This window comes from Fundulus heteroclitus, chromosome 20, assembly GCF_011125445.2.
Source record: "Fundulus heteroclitus isolate FHET01 chromosome 20, MU-UCD_Fhet_4.1, whole genome shotgun sequence".
NCBI classification, from domain to species: Eukaryota; Metazoa; Chordata; class Actinopteri; order Cyprinodontiformes; family Fundulidae; genus Fundulus; species Fundulus heteroclitus.
Genome location: NC_046380.1, coordinates 16,838,522 through 16,862,492, shown reverse-complemented (window position 1 = coordinate 16,862,492; position 23,971 = coordinate 16,838,522). Strand labels below are relative to the sequence as shown.

The 23,971-nt window shown below is 37.8% G+C and overlaps 1 protein-coding gene across 2 annotated transcripts in view; it reads right to left on the bottom strand.

Annotated features, from left to right (window-relative positions):
• Nucleotides 1–16,273, bottom strand: part of pparg (peroxisome proliferator-activated receptor gamma) — a 51,811-nt gene extending 35,538 nt beyond the window's left edge. Inside the window, exon 1 of one of the 2 annotated variants that reach the window (XM_036152071.1) lies at nucleotides 16,012–16,273. Coding sequence is in view for 1 of the 2 variants with exons in the window: in XM_012881380.3 (XP_012736834.2) it covers nucleotides 15,497–15,551 (55 nt within the window). In the remaining variant the exon portion in view is untranslated. Of the gene's footprint in view, nucleotides 1–15,496; nucleotides 15,599–16,011 lie in introns of those variants that run through there. The other variant, XM_012881380.3, reaches the window with a different exon arrangement.
• Between the last annotated feature and the right edge of the window lie 7,698 nt (nucleotides 16,274–23,971).

Here is a 23,971-nt window from a genome sequence, read left to right as displayed (position 1 = left end):
ATATCTTTGCTATACATCCTTGCAATGGTAAAGGTTGTGTTACATATGTTAAGTTCTTAAAATGATTTTCTTCACCAGCCATTTTTTTAGTGTGCGTGCGGTAGTGTGTGTGCGTGTGTGAGTGTGTGTTTGTGTGTGTGTGCGCGCGTGCATGTGTGTGTGAGGTGGTAGACATCAGATGCAGATGATTTCCTGTTTCTTCATTTTGACAGAGAACCTCATCATGCCTCTTTGGTTGCACTTCTCTCCCGCCTCTCAGTCACTAAGAGTTTATATGACGGCGGTGACGCTCTCCCTTTTTCTTCCTCATATGACATCTGACAACACCAAAAAAAAAAAAAAAAAACTTTTCTGGTTGAATTTCCACAAGGATGCATGTAACTTTTTCAGATCAAACATTGAAGTTTTTACATTTCTAAATCTGACATCAGAAACTTTCTAAGCTCAGTCTGTAAGCTTTGCCGAAAGCCAAAATTCCCTTAAGGCAGCTTTTGTCCAAACTGAGCTCCAACATATGCTCACATATCAGTAGTACCTTCACTTTATTCATGCTTCGGTCATTGTTGTGCCCCCATAATACAACAAATAGTGGCCTTTGCAGATTTAGCTGATAAAACGCGGGATAGTCTTTCACTTTGTTGCCAAGTAGAAGGTCTCTTTTTCCCCGAAAGCAGCATGAAATGTGCCATCAGCTGAAAACAAAATACGAGAACCCCTGCTGAGCAAAATTCAGTTGAAAAGACAGAAAGGATTATTTCTCCTTTTGTCTTGCGGTAAAAACTGCACTCAGCTTAAAGTAGGAATGCACACAAACCGGGTTGGTGGACAAAAACGATAAATGTTTGGTCTGACCTTGCTATATATTTTTTTTCTGTTCTGTGAATGCGCCATAGATAAGTAGTCAGTAGCAACACTTTTCTGTATGAAAGCTGTTATCGTGGAAACAAAACTCTTAGCTATTTTCAATATTAGTGAGAGGTTTAAAAATGAGGTGAGAGAAAAGACACAAAAGGTGTAAGAAGCTACTATAAAGAAAACTGTAGTTTTTCACAGCAGCATTTACTTAAACAGGGAGTGAGAATTCAGAAGATAACAGGAAGACTAAATGTATTAAAGCAACATTTATTATTTGACCTTTCAACCTCTACCTGTCATGGACTCCTTATTGTACAGGGAATACTCAGGGACTGACATTTACTGCTAACCACACTTATTATGCTAATCACTGATGTATAGTGTTTAAGATATTCAAAAGTGTAATCTCAGTAATCAGGTTTTTTGAATTAAAATAAGATCTTGTTCTATTTCAGACATTCCACTCTCACACAAACACAGTGTAAAGATGACAAGAAGGACCTCCAACCTCAGGCATTCGGAGCAGATCACCAAATATAAATGGTCACAATACAAATAAGGTTTAATTGCTGTAAAACAGGTAATTTTCAGCATTTTTTTATTTGATTAATCAGAAGGTTATGAATCATTTTCGACATGCCACTTTTTAATAAAATGTAAAACCAACCTCTTTTTGTTTGGTTATCATTTGAGGGATGCCTGTTTAGTTTCCTACCAGAAGAAATGTATTGGCTGAATAAGAATAATTTTAAATCTATATAAAAAAAAAAAGAATTAATAGCTTAATCCGGTTATAAGACAATTTAGATGCAGCTCCAAAAATACATAAAAAGATTGAAAACGACTTTGCACAAATGCCAATTAGTAATGTATCTTGATTTGTTTAGTTATGTAAGCCTTTTAAAACAACAGCAACAACAATAGATTGGCATTTTTTCTGTGTTTCTGATGTGTGCTGCAGCTAAGAGGGTCAAAAGGTCAACAACCCCAACTCTTTCTGGCTTGAGGCTTAATTAATTTTCGTTTCATCCTGTCACAAAAAATATAAAGCTGACAGTTCTCCTTGAAGAAACTACATCGGTCAAAGGAATAATTTAGGGCCACCCTATAGGTGTAATACATGACAGTATATCAGAGCCGTCCACTCTAAGTAATATGTCTGAAAAACCAGTGGTTTGTTTTTAATGTATCTTCTAGAAATAAACTAAATGTTTTACATTAACTTTTAAGGTGCTATCACATTGTCTGTCTTACCATGTACGTTAATACCGATAAAAACATGTCATGCGGGTCTAAGGGTAAATAAATTAAGGGGAATTTCTGCAGCATCATGTTCTGTCACCTCTGAAGTTTTTTTTGTTGCTTTTCATGTGCTTTTAATTCCAAATAGTGCACATAATAGAATAAATAAGAAATACCTTCACTGTCCCACAATGGGGGAATTCATGTATATTTAGATGCATAATGTGGAAATCACTGTGTTCTGCAGCATCATGATTCAGTTTGTTACTTTGACATTACTGACTTGTTTTATTTCTTTTTTTTCTCAAATTGAAGGAGTTTTCCATGGTCTATGAGTGCCCACAGCTGGTCAGATAATAAACAGTTGAAATAATGAGGCAGCAAGCGACGCCATACGTTTTACTTTGAGCTTCAAGTACCCTGCCTGCCAAGGTGAGTGAGGTGTCAACATAAAGTATGATTATGTAATGCCATTACTGAGTCATTGCTGCTATATATGAGTTTGTGTTGGTTGTCTTTCAGCGATGCATTACGTGCAGCATTTATGGCTTGGGGAGGGCTGCAGTGCTCATGTAGTACAATTATTTTACATCCATAGGTTCTGGTTACATTTCTGGGATTTGCTGGTAGACATTGTTTTTCTAATGCGATAAAAAGTCTATGCAGGTATATTAATCACAGTTGTGATTAATAAAACTCCACAAATTTTCTCTTTAATTTATCAGCTTTGCATTGTATCACTTTATTTCATTTTCAATGTTTTCCTACTGTTTATGGCGATATTAAATGCGCCTTTTCTGAATTTGCATTAAATTTACAAGTGTAAACCATCAACGAAAAGTGAGAAACCACACATTATCCCACAAAAAAGAGTATCTACAAAGAAAACTTTACTTTCTGCTAAAACGTAAATCAGATTTGGCAGAGAAACTTTTAGCTTCTCTGTAATAATGTCATATCATCTCAAAAAGATTTAGTTTGGTCAAAAAGAGTAAAGTTTTGATATCTATTTTAAGTGGTCTCATTTTAATTTGACAGAAGCAGTAAATTTCTGACTACCAGACCTGATTTTTACACCTACAACCAGGCCTTTTACTGATGCAGAGCCAGCTAAAGAGAACGCAAACTTGAACCGAACACGGGGTCAAGATTAAAACTGCTTAAGAAAATATTTGTTGATGTCTGACCTCTTGGATAAGGCTACGCTGAAGTGACTGAAATGTTGCATTTTCACTTCTATCAGTAGTTATTACTATTATTATTATTAGTCGTTTAGCCACTTACCTATAAAAACTTTCAGCTGTAAAAACTCACACAATGTGCTCACATCCTGCTAAATATGTCAGTGTTCTACCATTTCAACATATGCAATACAGTAGGCGTGAAAGAATAAACCACATGAAAGAAGTTGTATTTTTATGCAATTAAAAAAAGTCTCAGGTAAAGCGAACAACAGTCAGGAAGGACTGAACAAACGTTTTTGTTTTTTTTTTAAATCTGCCAGCAGACAGTTTTCTTCTCTGTTAGTGAACCTTTACATTTCAAGTGCATTGCATGATAAACTTGAAATTAGTCAGACCTCATCCTAATGACTCATTCTTTATCCAGCTTCTATTTTTGGTTTTCATCCATGTTCACACCAAAAAAAGAAAAAGAAAATGCTGATATTTAAAGTGAACAATGCACAGAGCTGAGTTCACATCGTAAAAACAGATGACATCTGACAAACTAACATTTGAACGGCTGTCATTGAATGTGCACACCTTTTACTTGAATAAATATTTGAAGATGACAGCAATAAGAGAATCTAACTCTCAAGGCTTCTGGCTGTCTATAAATTCTCAAAACCTTTAAAACATCAGGACAAGTTGTCTGATAGGTTAAAGTTTGATCAGCATTTTGTCCTTTTAACTGAACTTATTTGAATGTCTACCATTTTCCAAATAATAAAAAAAAGTTATTCTCTGCTATCATGAACTCATGAACTGGTTTTATTCACTAGTGCTCATTGTTTAGCTTAGTAACCCCAAAATATTAAGATTTAGGGGTAAGAATGGCTGACTTACATGCAAATAGCCAAAAGTTAGATTTGAGCAAATTACCATTAAACTAAACTGCAACAGTACATGAGAAGAAATGCATACTGTATATTCTATGACATGGTGGAAGCTGTAGTCGGTCAAAGTAACACTTAACGCAACAAACAAAACCTCTTAACCCTTGCTTCTCAAATTCCAGAAAAGTGTCTGAATCTGGACCCAACGAAAAGTCAACCAGGACAATGTTCACAAATCATCTTTAGGGCATTTTCATTTATGTCAACAGGATATAAAAACAATGTGGTATCAAAGTATTCAGTAGTTTAGTAACAAATCTATAAATTGATAACTGATTAACTGACCGTGATGATTTAAGCTCTTATTGGAGGATTTTTATTTTACAAAGATAAATAGTGTCATTTTTTTTGTTTCAAAGTTAAGGAAATTTAATAAAGTGAATTTCCACATCACCAGTAGTTCCTGACCTCCGATCCTATCTAGAAGTCAGATTTGGACTTTTGAACATGACGTTTTAGGACCCCTGCTCTAAAAAGGATCATCCAAAATAAGAGGCCCAACACAGGTAACAACTTTGGGACTTTAACATCTGAACGTGCCATAAGAAACATCTAAGTTTACAGCCTGAAAAAACAAATTGAAGTACATAAACAAACTGTAAAGTGGTTTATGGAATCTTAATCATAGCTGGTAAATCATTGTGGTTGAGATGTTGTGTCTGATCGGTAATAAATGTAAAACACAGTGCAGAATTCCCAGTTTATGTGAATTACACAAAAAATAATAGACAAGATTTATCATTTGCAGCTGAAGTTTAAAATATGTGTTTTTCAGACATTTTTATATGCTGGAAACGTGCAAACTCTTAAAAGCTTTTTTGCTTCAATGGATGAGAACCAAAGTTGTCAAAATTGTTGTCTGAAAATTATTAAAAGATTATTTTTAAGACTCTCGTAAACCACAGTGAGAGCCTTTATCCACAAAGGCAGAAAATCTGGAGCAGGGTATAACCCAGGAGCGGCTGGTCTATAATAATTACTGGGAGGACGCATCAACGACTCAATTAGCAGGTCACAGAAGAACCCAGAACAACATCTGAAGCACGGCAGGCCTAACCTGGTTCGCTTGGGCCTGCAGAGCACTGGCCTTAGCTTAAATTCGTAAGGGGAAAATACATGTTTGCAGAACTGCATCTAAAATATGAAACAGTGTTTTGCAAGAACAGAAGATTGTTTTTTTTTTTCTGTGCTTGCCAGATGAAAAGCCCACCTCTAAAAGGCTCAGGGAAGGACCAGTCCGACTGCTATCTCCTTGGTATGACTTCAGAACATGAAGCAACGGTCTCTTTTGAGACCTGATCAGGCCTCTGGATGATGAACTGCCCCGTGGAGTTGATTTTTGTTCTGGACATTTGTGAGATCCACACCTCATGGAATCAGGGGAGAGAGACCGTTATAGGAAAGATTTCTTGAGTGCTGGTGTCTGCATCATTGGCTGCTTTCTGGGAATCTAAATTTCCGCAACTATCTGAGGACACGAACCTTCCCCTAATTCCCTCAAATAGTTATGAGTTAATAGTTGATGAGTCCCTTGAGGCTCTAGAGCTTCCTCACTGGATAAGGGGAAGGAGTGGTGCATGCTTCAAGGCCTCACACACACACACACACACACACAAAATCAAAGAAATACACAAAATTTCACATTCGAGAGGTGTAGCACAGTTAACGGGGAAAAGGTGATAAAAAGGATTGGGCAAAAGAGAAACAGGACAACAGAAAGCATAAAAATAGGATAAAGAACATTTCATGTGTATACAGTTGTTCTTGCCATTATACTAAAGCAAGTTAATTATTACTCTGTTATCCTAGCCAGATAAACTTGTGTTTAGACACGCATAAAGTGTAAGGAGGGCAAAACAGGAGGAATGGGGAGAGGTACAACGTGGGAAGGGTCATGCCCTGTGGCTCCAAGCAAAGAGGAAAAGACGGGAGTGTGCGGCCTTCGGCTGCTGTTTGGCTGGACAATAACAAAGAAACGTGTGACGTCCCTCTGATTCACTGAACATAGTACTACATATTTAAATTGCGGGAAAGGTGTGCGTACAGGAAGTGGATGTTAAATCATCTATTTACTGCTGAGGAAGATTTAGGAGTTACCGTAACCTTTAACTGTTTGCTGACCTTATTCAAAATCAATACCAAGTTTTGATCCCTTTGCTGAAGGGATGAAATAACATGGAAGTACAAATACTCATTTAGAACCAGAATCAGCTTCATTGGCCATGGTTGTGTGCACAATCAAAGAATTTGACTTCCGTCACAGCGCAGACAGCATACAGACATCATATATATATATGATGTCTGTATGCTGTCTGCGTACAGACATCATGGTTGTGTGCACAATCAATATATATATATAATCAATATATAATCTTTATATATATATATATATATATATATATATATATATATATATATATATATATATATATATATATATATATATATATATATATATATGATGTCTGTATGCTGTCTGCGCTGTGACGGAAGTCAAATTCTTTGATTGTGCACACAACCATGGCCAATGAAGCTGATATATATATATATATATATATATATATATATATATATATATATATATATATATATATATATATATATATATATATATATATATATATATGAGTATGCACATGTGTGTTTTCTTTGTAATATATAAAGAAAAAGAAAGACGGGGAGGTTGTGATACCGTAATCTGCACTTTTTGTTTTACGGCAGTTTAGCTGACCATTCAGGCTGTGAGATGTTCATCAGACTGGCAGCCTGGAGTAAGAAACTGTCTCTGTGGTGGCTAGTTAATAACGCAATAACGAAGGTAAAGGTCTAAACAGTTTGTGAGCAGTTTGTAAGCAGGATGTGTGGCGTCTGCAGAGACATTAGCTGGCCTTTTCCTGACCCCGGAACCTGCACAAGCAACCCCAACGATCCTCTCCGCAGACCTAATGTGCTAGTTTCAGTTTGGACCTGTCCCGTTTTCTGGGTGAGCAAACACAGAACAGAGTGAGTGATGGCGGTGCAGAAAATTACCTTTTAAGCTGCTACAGGAAGTACAGTTACTACTGGGCCATCTTCCTAACAATGTCTATGTGTGGGGACCATCTCAGGTCCTGAGAGAGGTTGAACAACAAATGATTCACAGCAGACACAGTGTTGTTGAGGATAGTGAGAGAGGGCAGTCTGGGGTGGGTGGGTAGAGACGTCCACAGAACCCCAGCCACTCAACGTCCTGTCTATATGCAGACCTATCAGATAGGTCAGTGTCACCTGCAAACTCCATCGACAGACTGATGCGCTGAGGTCCTGACCACACCACTACGCCAGCCACTCGACTTCCTGTCTATATGCAGACCTATCAGTGTCCTGGGTGGTCAAGGTGGTGCAAAATGGTAAGAAAACTGCAGGGGTTCCAGAAAGGGGGGGGGGGCTGTGATGTCGTTCCAATGCTTCAACACCAGTTGCTCAAAGGATTTTGTGACCAAAAAAGTCAGGGCGACTTCTTTGGTCACAAATGAACCATCACCATTTAAATTGGTGATGGTGCGTTTCTTGGGGACCAGGAGGAAGGTGGAGAGTTTAAAGCAGGAGTTTAAAATACCTATTTATATCTTTTGTAGTGATCTTTAATGCAGGCAGGTTGTCAGAAAGGAAAGGGGAGGAGGTTGTAGATGTTGGTGGGGGGTGAGGTGTGAATGGCTGGTTTTCAAACCTAATAAAGAAGCAGTGGGGCGCTATTCTTTTTCACAAAATAAATAATTTCATCAATCACCATTGCCTATTCATTACTTTTATGTGTAAACCAGCTACAATATGATCATTTTTTGTGCACAGCTTTCAATCTGTTAATTTCTAGATAAACTATTTGGAACCAATGTTCACACAGTCTTTGAGTTAATGTGTAGCTCAGATGTCACAGCATTATCACGCTGCTTCAAAAGAGTTAAATTAATCAAAAATATTTTAAACTTTGCAGAGAAGCAATATGCCCATTATTTAGTTATTGATCCACAGGTTCACTTAAGGAACGTGTAAGAGAACACCAATGGCAGCGTTGGACGTTGTGCTCCCTTTAATATAGACAGCGCCAGCAAGAACGCCTGAAACCGATGGATTCAGCCACATGTATTTATTGTATAGGCTTTCAGTAGTATGCAGAAAATGACTTACTTTCTGCTGTTCACTGCTTTGTTTAACATCAGAAGCCGGACAAACCAGTTAGTCGAGTCAAGATATATCAAGGTTCAAAAACGCTACAAAAATCTTCAAGAGAAAGTGTTGAAATTTTCTTCGGCAGTATGACGAAAAGAGTAAAGCCACACTGCTGCTCCCTTGGCCATTGCAGAACGCTGTCAGTAAGCTGGCAAAAAGACATAGACTTACGAGAAAGATAGCATTGGTTGTTTATAAAAAGAGTGTAGAAAACGTAGCAAATCACACACATTACCTTTAATAGGGTGATGCTATTTCAAAAACAGAGCTAGCAAACTATTAGCAGCTTCTCTGATGGCTACCTGAGCAGACAGCCTGGCTAATTAACCAGCTAAAGTAAGTTTCTTATTCTTTTTCAGAACATAAAAATTGTGTAAAATCTGTGACACAATTGAATTGGGGTATTTTTACTTAAGGTCATCATAGAGCAAGAATCACATACCGGTCTATGCCAACTGCATTGAGAGGTCAGTTGCTTTATTTTAACAACAGAGTTGCTAACTTTCACAGCTGGTACAAAATGTTTAGCATAAAACAAGAATATTTTTTTTATAATCTATCTATCTATGGAAATCTATCTTTTTTGGGATGGGGAAAAAAAAATCCAAGCAGCTGACTGCCATTTAAAAATAAAAAAGGTCATAAAGTATATGGGCCTTTTCTTCTGTGTTAAAAGCAAATTCTAACATTGTTAGAAAAACTTTTTTCAAAACCGTGTAACACTGCGACTGAAATAAAACACACCAAAATAACTTTTGAAAGGTGTTATGTATAATCAGTCTTTCTGTTTTTTCCCCCAACTCTAATGAACACCTTAATGCATGTTGTTAAAATTGTTTGCTGTTTTTGCACTTCAGAAGAAGTTTGACAATCCATATATTTAAGATGAGCCCAAACTAGTCAGTGACGACAACATGTATAAGCACAGCTATGAAAGACACGGGACGTTATGCAGAAAGAGTAAGGCCTTTAAGCAATCACTGTTCCTGTTCTGCCTTCATGATCGTCTGACATTTTATAATAGTTATCCAAGTTTAAATTGAGGGGGAGGATTAGTGACACCTTGCATCATATCCAGCAAGTCCTGAACCATTGATGCCTCAGGTGATAATGCATCCAGTGAACCAACTGTGAACCCCGCACTTAAAACGTATGAGTCACTGGTTTCTTTTCCCAAAAGAAACCAGGGTTTTGACCTAAGGAGCTGCTGTTGACTCCCACATATTTCTAAAAGGGAAATTAGGACAAAGGTCTCCAGATATTCCTACTGTCGGTTGACCAATATCTGTGTTACAGTGCATTGGCAAGAAGGCTGGTCTTACTCATGGGTGAATTATTCAGCGTATGTGTGAGTGGGTTGCTCACCTATCCATCAGGACACGCAAATCACTTACAAATAAATCAACCAATGTTGCTTATGTTGTTGCAAAAAAAAAAAAAAAAAAAAAACCCTATGGACCTGGTCCAAAGAAAGCTAACTGTACGATGGAGCTTTAGCTAAATTTCAATGTGAAAAACGCTGTCCTGTCATAGTTATTTTAACAGGATTGAACATGACAAAAAGAAGAAAAGCAACCAAGAATCACTGCCTGACAAGCGAGGTTGCTAGACGAATAACAACATGTGAATTTTTCTCTGTAACCCTAACCTCGGATGCCTCACTGAAAACTGCTACTTTCGTGCCGGTTACAGTGTTTTCTGTGATTTCCTGGACTTGCACACACTTGCTTAATAAGAGAGAGAGAGAGAAAAAAATAGACATCATATGCCCCCTTGGTAAAAAGAGCTACACTGCACCCTTCTGTGGCCCAGAGCGTTCAGAGATGCCTTACAAGACGCGTTCAGACGGTCTTTATTGTGATGTCAGCTTTAAGATGGTACAATCCACTCAGAACCTGGTCAGGTATGACGTCCACATGACTCAGAATAATCACTAATTAATACTGAACAACACATCCAAGCTCAATGTATACTCTACTACACGTGGCTTGAGTTGATTTAAATTACCACAATCCATTATGATATATAATACTTAAATATAAAGTCATAAGACCCTACTATAGAATGTAAATATTCATACACTGCCGTTAGAAAAAGGATGAGAGTACGCCATATTACTTATATTTGCTGCTACAATATAAGACTGATGAGTAACTAGGATTTCAATATTGATGAAAATGATGATTATAAACATTATATTTATGATGCTGTAGCCCTAAAACGTAAAGATAGCCTCCCTCATCTCACAAAACCCAAAGGATCTATTTCTAATGCCCCGATACCGAACAACGCACATGCTCTTTTTTGTCTTCTCCATATGCTGACAGGTCAGACCAGTTTTCCAGTCAAAGCAGGTCTTCCAGGTGGGTGGTTGTAGTGTCAGAGTATTTGTATTCATGTTCAGTACCTCTTGATGACAATATATCACATCCTAACACACCTAGAGAGTTGTAGCAATGTCATGTAAGTTTGTTTTTTTTTTTTTTTTTTTTAGAAATGGCATTAATGTGGGGTGTTTGCTTTGTTACAGTTCTTGGGTCCTGCTGGAAGGTCAACCTCCGTTCCAATCTCAGATCACAGGTAGACTGACAGGAATTTCCCCGTACGTATTGAGCAACATCCATCTTTCCTTCCCAGTCCCTGCTGCAGTGAAACGTCCCCGCAGCATGTTGCTGCAACCATCACGCTTCACTGTGGGGATGGTGTTCTTTGAGTGCTGGGCTATGTTGGGTTTGAGCCAGCATTTCCTTCTTCTTTAATTTTAGTCTCTTCTGACCAGAGCAGCTTTCTCCATACATTTGGGGAGTAGCCCACGTGCTATTTGGCATACTCAAAACACGCCTCCTTATTTTTACCACTAAGTGATGTCTTTTTTTTTTCTGTCCACTCTTCCATAAAGCCCAGCTCCTAGGAGGGTACACCTTATTGTGGTCCTATGGACAGATCCTCCAGTCTCTGCTGTGGAGCTCTGCAGCTCCTTCAGGGTGACTTTTGGCCTCTGTGCTGCTCTGATGATTAATGCCCTCCTTGCCTGGTCTGTGGCAGGTTTGTTGTGGTACCATGTGCTCTACATTTAAAGATGATGGATTTAATTGAGCTCTGGGGCCGATCAAAGACTTGGATTTGTAAATTACAACCCCACGTTAAAATAACTACAAAATAATAATAAAATAATTCAATTTGATTTACGTATTTATTTCTTCATTCATTTATTGATATTAATGTTACTTTCTTTTCTAGTTCAATCTTAAAACCCATCCCTGATTTGCCCACTCAAATTAAAATACAGTCAGTCTCTGTTTCGGTGTGCGATATTATCAGTGTTCCTCTACGGCCACCCCTTTTGAAACCTTTCGCCAGGCGCTCCTCTGTCTTTCAGCTCAAATATGCAATTTCCTGACTTGGAGACAGTAAATCAAAATTCCTATTAATACCCGTCTTGGCTTTTTTTTTTTCTTTTCAGCATAAACTCTACTATTATGTCTTTTGTTCTGACATCATTGTTCTCACACAGTAATTACCAAGGTCGGAGACCACAGTGACATTACCACAACAGCTTGACAGCAAAACAAACCGAAGTATTTAGATGATCCTGCAGCAACAAAACAAGGTTTAACTGAGCAACTTTGTTGGAGATAACGACTAGAGCAGGCAGGGATGTAAAAAAAAAAAAAAAAACTTAAACTGCAATGCAGCTACCATGACATGGATGATTTGACAGCTTCACAAGCCGGTAAATAATTTATGACACTGACACAAACCAAAGAACCTATAGGGCGATCAAAATATATTCTAAATGGGGAAAATTTATGTTCCAGACTAACTTTCAAATTTACAAGTCAAAGAACTATTGGTGGAAGAGAAAATATCAAAATTACAAAATGAAGATGAAACAAGCGGCTCCCGTGTGTTACTTTAAACTTCCACTGCTCACATTAACCGTCAAAGTTATGAGACAGGTCCGACTGCAAAAAACGAAAAAAAAGAAAAAGGAAAAGAACAACCTGCAACTGCAGTTGTAGTTGGAAAATATGTACACTGCATTCAATGCAAAGTGTGAAATAGTGAAAACTGCACATTTGCTTTGAAGTTCTTCTGAACGTGAGTCACATCTCAGATGGCAGGTGCTGCTGTCATCAAAGCATCGAGTTGAGAGGTACAATATACTCTGTCTGTGCATTATTAAGAGGGGAAAAAAAACAGCGGACACGTGCTGCCTCCACAACCCCTAAAACTAATAATAATTAAAAAAAATAAACGTTTGCAGTGAAAGAATTTTCTCTCACTGAACTGGTTGTTGGATATGAGAGTTAAAGCCATAATAATACCAGAAGCTACCAATCAAAAATGACACGTTTTTTTTTTTTTTTTTTTTTTTTATAAATCTCAACCCGTTTAAAATCACTATAAATAATACACAGATCTAGGAAGACTAAAGATTGTGTTGCAGAGAGGAGGATATTGTGGTCTGAGAGCGATGCACGGGCATAAAAGATTAACCAGTGCAGTGAAAACTTTCTGTTTGCTAACAACCCGCTGGTGTCCAAAATGTTGTTTGATGTCAATAAAAGTCTCGTCTTGTGGCCAAAATGTTGCTGTATGTAAACAGTAAATGTTGAAATGATTGGCCTTGAAGTTAATAATTACACTCAATCTAAAAAACAAAGCGACAAACTTAAAGCTAAACTATTTAACACATCCCTGTTATTTTTTTAATTTTTTTTTTTATATCAAAAAAATTGCAATGCATTTAACAAACCGAGATGTGGGTTGTGTAAAAGGCAGAAGTGGTTAATTATCTGTGGGTTGATTCAGAGCATGCCATTCTCTTTCATCTGGAAGTTTTTGAACGAGCGGATGTTGAGACCGTCTTCAGTACTTTGTTGAACTGGTCGCATTAACTGTAGGAGTGCATATTTTTTTAAGAGTTAAACAGGAGAAGGTATTTTTTTTCCACCAACACAGAATACAAAACAAAAACAGCACAACACCCACTAAAAATATTAACCCCCACTGTAACCTACAAATCGGCTTTAAGCACGTGAGATGCACAACAAAAACAATACACTGCGTTTCGAGGCACTCCTTTCATTTATGACGACAGAACAAAGTCCATATCGGTCTTTTTCATTCACATGCAACGGCCTCTGAACACCCTGATCTACACACACACACACACACCCCCACTTAAAAGGAATGATATGATAAGTCATTAATTGAGGCCACGGTGTTGCCTCAGCACCTGTGTCTGACCCGTAGTTAGACTTCATGGCGCTCATGCGGAGATTATAAAACACGTTAATTCGAGTTAAGGTTTTCAGTGGAGCTGATTGGAGCTGTTGGTGATTCCTGACACATCTGGACCATAGACACATTTCTAGACATTGTGCACAAAAACCGTGCGTGTTTCCTAAAAAAAGAAATGCTTGCAAAACAATTTGTTTCCAAGTTAATGTGAAAGCTAAGCATAATGTGAATTTAATGAAATAATCTACGGAAGCAACCAAGTGTGACTTCTCCAATTTCTCAACTTCGAGTTTATCATGAGTTGTCTCTTTTCAACATATTGCATTTGTAACGGCAATTTAACCTCTGATGAACTATTGCTATGACAGACTCATATCTGGTAGAAGAAAATGGTAAAGGGGATCATTTTGCTGGAACTTCATTAATAGGACTTTATCCACGAAAACTTCTCTGATCATGCATGCGTTCTTGATTTCCATACAATATTGGAACCCCCCCACCCACAAAAAAAAACAACAATTTTTACTTCATCCACCTGGCGGGTATCGCTATTATTCATGTTGGACAGGAATACTGTGATAACAGTAAACCCCAGAAATAAATCTGTAGTAAATCTGTCCTCATTTATATTTTATGGCGTGAGGATATGGTGATTATTGAACGCGGTGCTTGTTTGTTGGCAACCAGTAAAAAGGCAGTGTAAGTAGAACACACAGGAAATACTCTAGAATTAGTCTACAAGTGTAAAAATACTGTATAATGACGTATATTATTTACATTTTTATTACACTATTACATTTACTTATAAACATTTCATTTGGTCTAAATGTATAAAACGTACGTTTATTTACGTTAGCCAGAGAACTTTATTATTACCATTATTATTATTAAACTTAGCGACAGGTATATTGTATTTATTTGTCTGTATTTTCAGAGATGAGTTAAATACGGAAAGAAGGAAAAAGTTCTTCAATATCACAATCCGACTAATTGGACTTCTTATCAGATTGGATAACAACTTGATTGTACAACTGTGAGATGCGCCAACCAGCAGGCCAGACTTCTGAATCAGATAATTGTCCCTGGGTTGGCTCTCCTCTGAGATCAACCAGTCAAGTTCTAAAACATCTGCCACTTTTATTACTTCCTATTCAAGAAAAGCGTCAAAACCAAAAATTACTTGCCAGACTTGTGTCTCTACACACATCCTCCAACAGCTAGTAACTTTTTTTGAGTTTGATATACAAATTAAGGTAATGATCTTAGATGTATTAGTTGTGATGATATTGTTTTTCCTGCATTTTCTACTATCTACAAAGGAATCTGTATTTCCCCCCCCCCCCAATTTACATGTTATCGTTCTAAGGGGGAAAAAATTACTGAAATGAGCAAATCAGGCCTTCTAACAAAGCAGAAATTGGTATCACCCAGTAAGAAAATCTGATTGGTACGCCCTCTAAATAAGATGTGAGCATTTAGCAGTTAAGAACATCTGGTGAGTAGCTCTAAACCCCAGAGGGGATAAAAACAACACACAAAACAAACATGCATGGCTATCTCTGAGCATTATTGCTGAGTCACAACTATTATTTTCGAAGCAGGTCAGAAATGCAGAACTCCCCGAATGTTCAGCACTGTCTACAAATTCCTCATATGACACAAGAGATAAAGGCATAGAATAAGAATATGAGACATACATAGTCTATATATAAGTCACTTTTACTCCCATATGTCCTGATTTAAAATAAAACAAAAGAAAAGAAACGCTCAGCTCTACAGGACTGGTGCAGAAAGCCAGAATTAAAGCAGGCTAGTAACTACACTCACCTGAAGAGAAGCTGTGACCACTCAGATGGTTAAAATCTCTGCCTGGTGTTTGCATGTCAAACTCAGACTCGCCCTGTGGCCAAGAGATACACTCTGGACCAACACCTGACTGTGTGCCAGTTGTCAGTGCTGTGACCGCACCCCCTCACTATCACCACCCCCAATCTGCATGCCGCCGGAAAACTTGTTACGCTGCAAAAAGGTGTCCAGCCTCCACGCTCAGCCGCATCGGGTCACTCCAATTAGCCTTAGAATAAGTTATTAAACAGAGGGGGTGCAACTTTAATGGGGATCCGAGTGACTTTGTTTCAATATATTCCTATATAGATATCAAAAATGCTGATTTGTTTAAAAAAAAGCATGGTGTTAATGCAAAATATTCTTTAAAGCTATGAAGCAGACCTCATGAATACGGATGACTTTTCTGCGATGGTGTTTTGCGTTTTGACACCCAGCTTGCAGCGGCAACGCTCACAGCGCGGCGGGCTGTGCGAACTGAGCGGAAGGTGACTGACCTGATCAGTGCGCTTGATCCGCCGAGGAGACGCACGCAACTCCGCGCCTTGGTTACCGAAGCGGGACCGCGGCTGTTCTTCGGCTCCTTTAAATCAGCCGGGCTTGTTCGATGAGACTCCGGACACCAGGGAGCGGACAGAGGGACAGGAGCGCGGCGGTCAGGTCCGCTTGCGGGACGGGAGAGTTTATGTGCTCATGTGTCGCTGCTGCTGCTGCTGCTGCGCTCGGTGTGCGCCTTCCTCTGTCTCTCCTCCCTCCGATCAGCTCAGCCTGCTGGGATCCAGAGGACACATGCACGCTGAGGTATCGAGTTACCCTCCAGAGCTACGATGTATTTAATAAGCTGCTTGAACGGGGTTTCTCGGCATAAAATGGTAATGTAAGATCAATTTACATATTCGTTGTTATTATATAGACACCTGATTAGGTGAAAAGCGATAGATTTAACACGATATCATTTTGACACTTTGATGTTTAATTAGGGCTATCTAAACTTTGGAATTGACTGATCTTTTTTGCTTTAGGCAAATTCTCCAGTTGTTAAAAAAACTTTACACAACACCTGTTTTTAAGAGGTGTACCACCATACAGATAGACGTTTTTAAAGCATTAGGACATCTTGTCATTTTGCTTCTGTCAAGAGCAAAATGACAAGATGTTAAAAAATGCCTAAACTAATGTTAAAAAACATTAGTTTAGGCGAAAAAATGGGTGGGGGTGGGGGGAGTTTAGGTTTAAAAGTTGCAAGTTGGAGAAATTAAATGAAATGTCTCCTAAAGTTGAAGTTCCAAGTGGACAAAATCCAATTACTGAAGAACTTTTGCCTTATAGCTATAAATGTTAAGTATTTCAGGTGCTGTTCTTTAAAACTTCCTTCAGTGGAAAAAACTATAAATTGTGTTTGGAAATATAAAATGCAGAAAAATGCACCATTTTGTAAAGCTAAAAGAACTTAATGTAATCACTAGACTCACCAGTTAGCAAATCCCACTAGTTTCAGGAACTAAAACAGTTTAGGTTTGACGTCATTCACTAATCCAAGGCTACGTTCACACAGTAGGCAAATCTGACCCAAATCCGATCTTTTATGCCCAGATGCGGCCCACATCCGTCTTTTGCATGGCAGTGTGAACGGCTTAGTTCTGATCTAAAGAATCAGATTTTCCAAATGTGGTACTAAATCGAATTCCTATGAGAAGGTTTTCAAAGCATCCGCAGTCTGAACAGTCATGTCATATACTTCTTATGATGTGGTCTTAATATTGCCGTCTCCTGTGGCTTAAATTAATAACAGCACAAAGATGCCAATATCCACTGCTACATTTTTTTTATGAAGCTCTATTGAACACTTCTAGTTACAAGTACATCCCTCATTACTTCATTTAACTGCGCTGCTGTGTAACGTCTACTTTCTCCTGTTATCTGTGCATGCAGGTCGCTTTGGGTACTAGAATTGTTCAGACAGAAGTTTGATGGTGGTCGCATTTAAAAACAAAAACAAAAAAAAACCAACAATGATTTCAGCAAGAAGAAATCGGAAATGAACATTAATTGCAGTGTGAACATAGCCCAAGATTGGATTTCAGAGCTGACTTGAATGCAACATGTTTAGCCATGAGAATTTGTTTCTGGTTTTGCGCCTGTTTCTGCCGGGAGTTTTCCAGTTTTTCTTCCGCGCACCTTTCACTGGAGGGCTTTCTGGTGAAAAAAAGAACGATGCGATCATACAGAGTTAACTCTTTCGCATTTTATGCATTAATAGATTTGCCACGCTCTCCTTTTAGTACAGCTAAACTATCAGCAAATACTCTTACCACCATGTGAGAAACATGGCGGACTGTGTTCGTAGTTCATATAGACTGTATACAACTTGTGCACTGTAAACATACATAGAAAACGTGCCGCACTAATCCAGTAAACTTGAACTTTTAACCCATCAGTCTAAAACGGCGGCAGATTTTAAAAACAGCGCCCTCTACTTTTTTCTGTGTAACAACCCTGTATGTAAATCCATTGTTTGCTGGATTAGCCCAGTCTATCACTTTTATTTGAGGACTTCTGTTTGGTGGGAAAAATATGCCAGATTACGACTTTTTTCCCCGGAAATAGCCACAGCAATTCTTACAGAAAAAGTGTAACTGAAGCAAAAACTTTAATTATTTAAGATACCCAGAATGTTGAAGAACAAATCAATCTGTAATCGATTACCTACTTTTTTTTACCTAACTATAAGACCATATAGAGGCCAGTTTTTCGAATTTCACCATCGACAATGGGGAAAATAAGAGAACAAGGCATTAATGGCTTGCGTTAATCTGCATATATCAGGACATGGAATGAGTTATTGACTGGCCTCCCACAAGCATGGACATATTCACAGTCAAAGCAATAATGAATAAGTTCAAACCAACTGGAACCATGATAAACAAGACTGGATTTACAGCCAAGTTTACTTTTGACAACACAAAAATATTTCAATGATCCCCCTTAGAGAACTGTGATAATTTTTTTTCAGATTGAGACTCTACTATTAAAAAAAAGTGCTACGTTTATTACACAATTTTAAAATGAGGGCCAACAAATGTTGAGGGGGCTGTATATGATATTAAACCAACACATGACACCTTTAAAGCATCACCGTGAGGCTTTTAGCCTCTAGGGGCGCTAGATCTGTAACCTCCAGTCTCCCTCCGAGTTCTGGAATCTGATAGCAGACCACTTTGGACCAGAAGATTCATCCAGTTATTTGTAAAGGCAGGGCCTAACAACAGAAAATCCTACATCAGAAAATTATATCTGATCACGTAAGTGTCAAATCTATTTTGTTTTGTTGTTATAGCAGTTGAGCTCAGACTGCCATGACCTAGAATGGGTCATATGACCGAAAGCGGCACACCGGCTCACAAAACCCATTCAGTGACGGATCCGACCTTCTCAAGTTACATACGTTTTTGAGTAGGGCAGCCTGCACAGAGCATCGATAAGAGCCAAGTGCTAGACCTAAAAAAATCATTTAATATATCTCAAATTAAGCTAATACTTGGGTCAAAACTCGATGCTGAAGAAAGGGGTCCATGCTCAGCCCCTGGTTCTGCACTTCAGTAAAGGACCATTTCCAGTCCAAGGAATCTTAACTAGTTTTGTTTGCGGTTTGATTATATAATCCTAAAAATATCATATGGTTTGTGAACCATTAAATATTTTATGGAAGTTAAAAAATGCATTTTGAGCATTATGACAACCTGTCGTGATGGTTTTGCTGTTGTAAAATTGCCCCTTAACTGGTCTGACCTTGACTTGATTAGATTTCACTGACTTCACAGCAATCACACACTGTGTTTTTCTTTAAGCATAGAATAATTCAGGAGAGATCAGTTGATTTCCTGCAGTTTTCAAGCTGGAAACCAAATGATAGTTTTAATATCCCAAAAGGATTTAAAATTTCACTTTATATATTTCCACAAAAAGAATGAAAGTTTCAAAATGAATGAACAATGTTTTAAAACATTTGTAATCCCGGTAGAATAAGCCAGCCCACACTCTTTTATTTATTTTGGACCAGAACTAATCAAAGTCCAGATTCCTTTTAAGGAGTGGAGTCCTTTGTTGAAGTGCTGAGTCAGAAGCTGTAAATCGGCTCCTGAACTCAGTGTTGATAAAGATGAACTCAGCTATTATGTTTAGACAAGATTTTTTAGAAGATAAATGCCATAGGAGTTTACTGATGCAAGTTGAATGTATGGCTGAATTTTAACCCCCATATTTTTAGCAAATTTTCTACTGTTAAATAATCTTGAAACTGTTTCTATGTTAAAAAAAATACTTGCATTTTACCCAGTAATGTATCAAGTTTACCATTTACTGTTTTTTTTATGTGGTAGGGTGAATATAAATAGTAAAAGTAATTAAAAAAGTTTTGTTGTCGAGAAGACTTACTTTTACATTGTATCTGACTTTTGAATAAACTCTTTGAAACACTTCCTTTATTTTAATGCCTTGTTTTGTTTGCTGGTTGACAGAATAAAATGGGTTTATTTACAGGTAGGGACTTTGTACGTTAATAGCAGTGCTGCAAATGCACTAGGGGTAGCCAAAGGGCAATTTTTCATCTGCAGTCCCTGGACAGATAAAATAAAAACACAAACATAAAACAACAGATATATCCAAACAACAGTTATAAATATACACGAGAGACTTGCTAGATACAATAATCAGATATGTAAAAAATACCACCAAAGGGAAAACAAATGCTCCAAGTACCAAAATCTAGTTAATGTATTCACTGTAGCTGAAAAACATTGACTGAAAGTACTCTTTCTGAGAGGATCAATACAGTCCCCTCTCTCTGCACCTCTTCTTGGTCAATATGAATTAATATTTACAAACTGGCTAAGAGGAGCAGATGACAGACTGTGAATAATTTGGTAAAACTGTAAAAAGATTAAATTGATTGTTAAAAGATTATATCATGTTCTCTCAAGGTAACAAGTTGTGCTTTTAAAATATAGTACAGTTGCGAACCATAATAGTTTCTCATCCAGTATGTTGATGCCTTACAGAGCTTCGTATGGTTTTAGTATGGCTTTATTGGTCTTTGACCAAGTTTTTTAAACAGTAGGTGATATCTGACATAAGCATAGCTTCTCTGTGCGTTTTTCTTGCCTGTATAGATAAATGCGCCATTATGAAATAGAAATAGAAATCTGAAATGTTGAATTTGACTCTGTTGCAGGCATTTTTCACCTGGGGTTTAAAAGTTAATTAGGCGATTAAGATACCATGGTATTTCTACTCGATATAACCTGTATTCTTTCTCCTGACACATAGACAGCAGGTTCTACACTGGGTCTGTATACAAGCATGGGAACTGTTTTGGTTGCATTGAGTTTTTACCAGCATTTTTTTATGCATTAAACAGCACAACACAATGCCATGGTTAACTGCATTGTGTTATGCTGCTACCATGGGTATACATCGCTGGATCATCTGTATTTCGACATGCTGATGGTGGAAAGGAGAGAAAAATGTAATGATCCCAAAATAGATCCCCACAATAGATTTTGGGGTTTTCTTCGTCAATAGCTAATCATGTGTGATTTGGTTATTATGGTTAAACCAAAGGCTTTGATCTTGCTCGATATATATCAGTATGAGCCATCAGACGATTCAACAGAATCTATGACGGCAGTAAGACATCCTCTTCCGCTGTGAAATAGACTTCCAACACATGTTGTGTCAGATAAGCAATGGCCTTATGGGTAATTTAGGGCCTTTATTGTGAAAAAAAAAACAACTTGATTGTTTTGAGTTGAAGCAGAAGTGGATGTATCTAACCTGCGTGCTGATTTACAGGTCCTTTCATGAATGCTCCTCTGGACATGTAGCTTTAGGTGTGGCAGCTCTTTCATGAACTGTAACTGCATCCTCCTTCATCTCTTTATGCTGTCTTACATTTGATGGCCTTAGATTAACCCCCAACACAGAAGCTCGCCCACTTACTCATTTTCTAACTAACTCCTAACCAGACTCTGCTAAAGCTAGTGGGTGTTTTTTGTACTTTTATTTTTCAGCTTGCCTATCTTCAAATCGCATCTTGTGCAGAGCTTTTTGAATCAGTGGAAATGTCTCAGTAACACCAGCGGTTTATCTTTAGATGGCAACATTTGCCTTCGTCGCTGGAGACGTCGTTGCTGACAGCTTGTTGAACAAATTTCAAAATTGTTCACACAAAATGTGGCATCACAACTATACTTGCAAAAAGAAACCACAGGGTGACAGATTCTGGTTAGATTTGGTTTTAAACTTCATGTGGTTCTGCAGCACACTACAACTGCAACGAGCAAGGAAGCAACATGGCAAAAAAAAAAAAAAGAGGTCTCCAAATAATGTAAAAAGAAATATTTTCTGTCTGTTTTAGCTTTTTCATCACATGTAAATATGATTTGTTTTAATATTAGGCAACAATAACTCGAGTAAATAAAAATATATTAAATTATTAAGGGAAAAAAGCTATCCAAACCAGCAGAACCTGAAAGGCTGGCCTTGACAGCAATGGCTGCAACTAGGTGTTCACCACAGCTAGCAATAAGTTGTTTTTTTTTTCCAGCAAATAATTTTTGTACCGCTAATGACTTTTTCAACAAAACTCAGACAGGAAACGGGCAGGGAGAGAAGGTGGGAAAACACATCGAAGGACTCAGTGTCAAGAATAAAACCCCAAGACCCACAGCTTGTGCACATGGCACCATCGCAACGCCACCACTGCAATTAGTTTATCGCACCCAAGAAGATGAGCTGTTACATGAAGTTCGACACATTTTTTATAAAATATTCAACAACTAAATAATGAATATAGGTTACAGATTCAAAACTAAACTAAACTAAATAATTTGAACCTGTAGGTTTTCACCTTTCAGAGATAAAAACAAAAAGGACATCTTGTGGAATGTGGAAAATTGTGAGCTGAGTTTGCTACTGTCGCTCACCTTGGTTTTTACTTTCAGTTAATCCTTCACAATTTCTTCACACAATACCCCCAATTTGCTTTCTTTCTATTTCCCACATCATTTCAAAGGTCTCTCTTTAGCCGAGTAAAACGAGAAAATATAATCACACCCTGGAGAGTTTTGCTGTCACAAACAAAGCTCAGCAATATTTTCTCCTTGTTTATACAAGTCAGGTCCCAGAAGATTAGAGCTCTTGTATCTGACAGTGTTCATCAACAAAGTGCCTCCGCAGCTCCACAGGACTCTTCTACGCTGTTATTATACTGTAATTGTTATAAAGTGGAAATACCTCTAATATGACATGCTTCAGAGTTTAGTAAGTTCCTCAGATTCTCTAAAGATGTGGCAAAACACACTCCAAATAGGTACATTGTAGAAATATAAAAAATGCAAATGCACATTTCAAAATTAATGTATATTATCACTTTATTATGATGCTTTTTCAATCCTGGGTTGCTTTGGTCCAACACGCAGCAGGTTTGAAAACAAAACAGGGGTCTAAGCTTACTTGTGCTGATCTGCATTTAGCGCCTACATTCACGTCAGTGCGGAGGTTCACGAAGATCTCATGAATAGGTAACCGAGAATCAAAAATAGTGCCTGTTTCCTTTGTCTTTACATCCCACATAGTGCATAGAGAGTGCACAAGACGAGCACTGAGTTCTATATTGGGCATTTGTTTGGGACCGTTTGTATTTTTGCATGCACAACTTTCATTTTTAGATGCATTTATGTATCTAAAAATGCACCTTGGTTGAAGGTGCAGGTTTTTGTTCATGTTCACATGCCGTTTTGTTCTTAACAGAACAGATGAAAGTGCTGTTTCACATGTAAGCTGAGCAACGTAGGTTAACACCTTCAGTGTGTTGGTTTCATATGTCTTATAAAAGAGAGAAAATCCCCCACAGGCTCACATGCTGCACCTTAATAGTCTCACTTTGGTCAGCGGTAGGGTCATAATGCAGAAGAGAAATAAGAAACAATTAATATATTAGAAAGTGAATGAAAAAACACAAAAAAATCATCATCTGTATGGCACATGTACTAATGTTTTTTGTGTTTATTTGAATCCAAGTATGCCCGTGTATGGCAGCAGCTAACAGATCTGTGTTTGCTGTCCCTTTCTATCAAGTTATTATAGCACCTATTTTGTAACACATCTTATATATCTTTACACTACGATTGGTAATGCTCAGATGCGTTACAATACACGCGCTAAAGTGCCAAACAGTACCACAATTATATAGCGCCCTCTGCTGGCCAACCAAAAATAAAACAGTCCAGCAAAAAGCAAAAACTTTAACTAAAATGATGTAATTATACTCCCCACTACTATTTTCTAGTGCAATGCATGTTTCTCGCAGATACATTGTATGCTTATTACACACTTTTAAGGCTTTGGTATTGTGAAATTAAAGATCAGTATTGCACAGACTGTCTTCCTGGTGAAAAT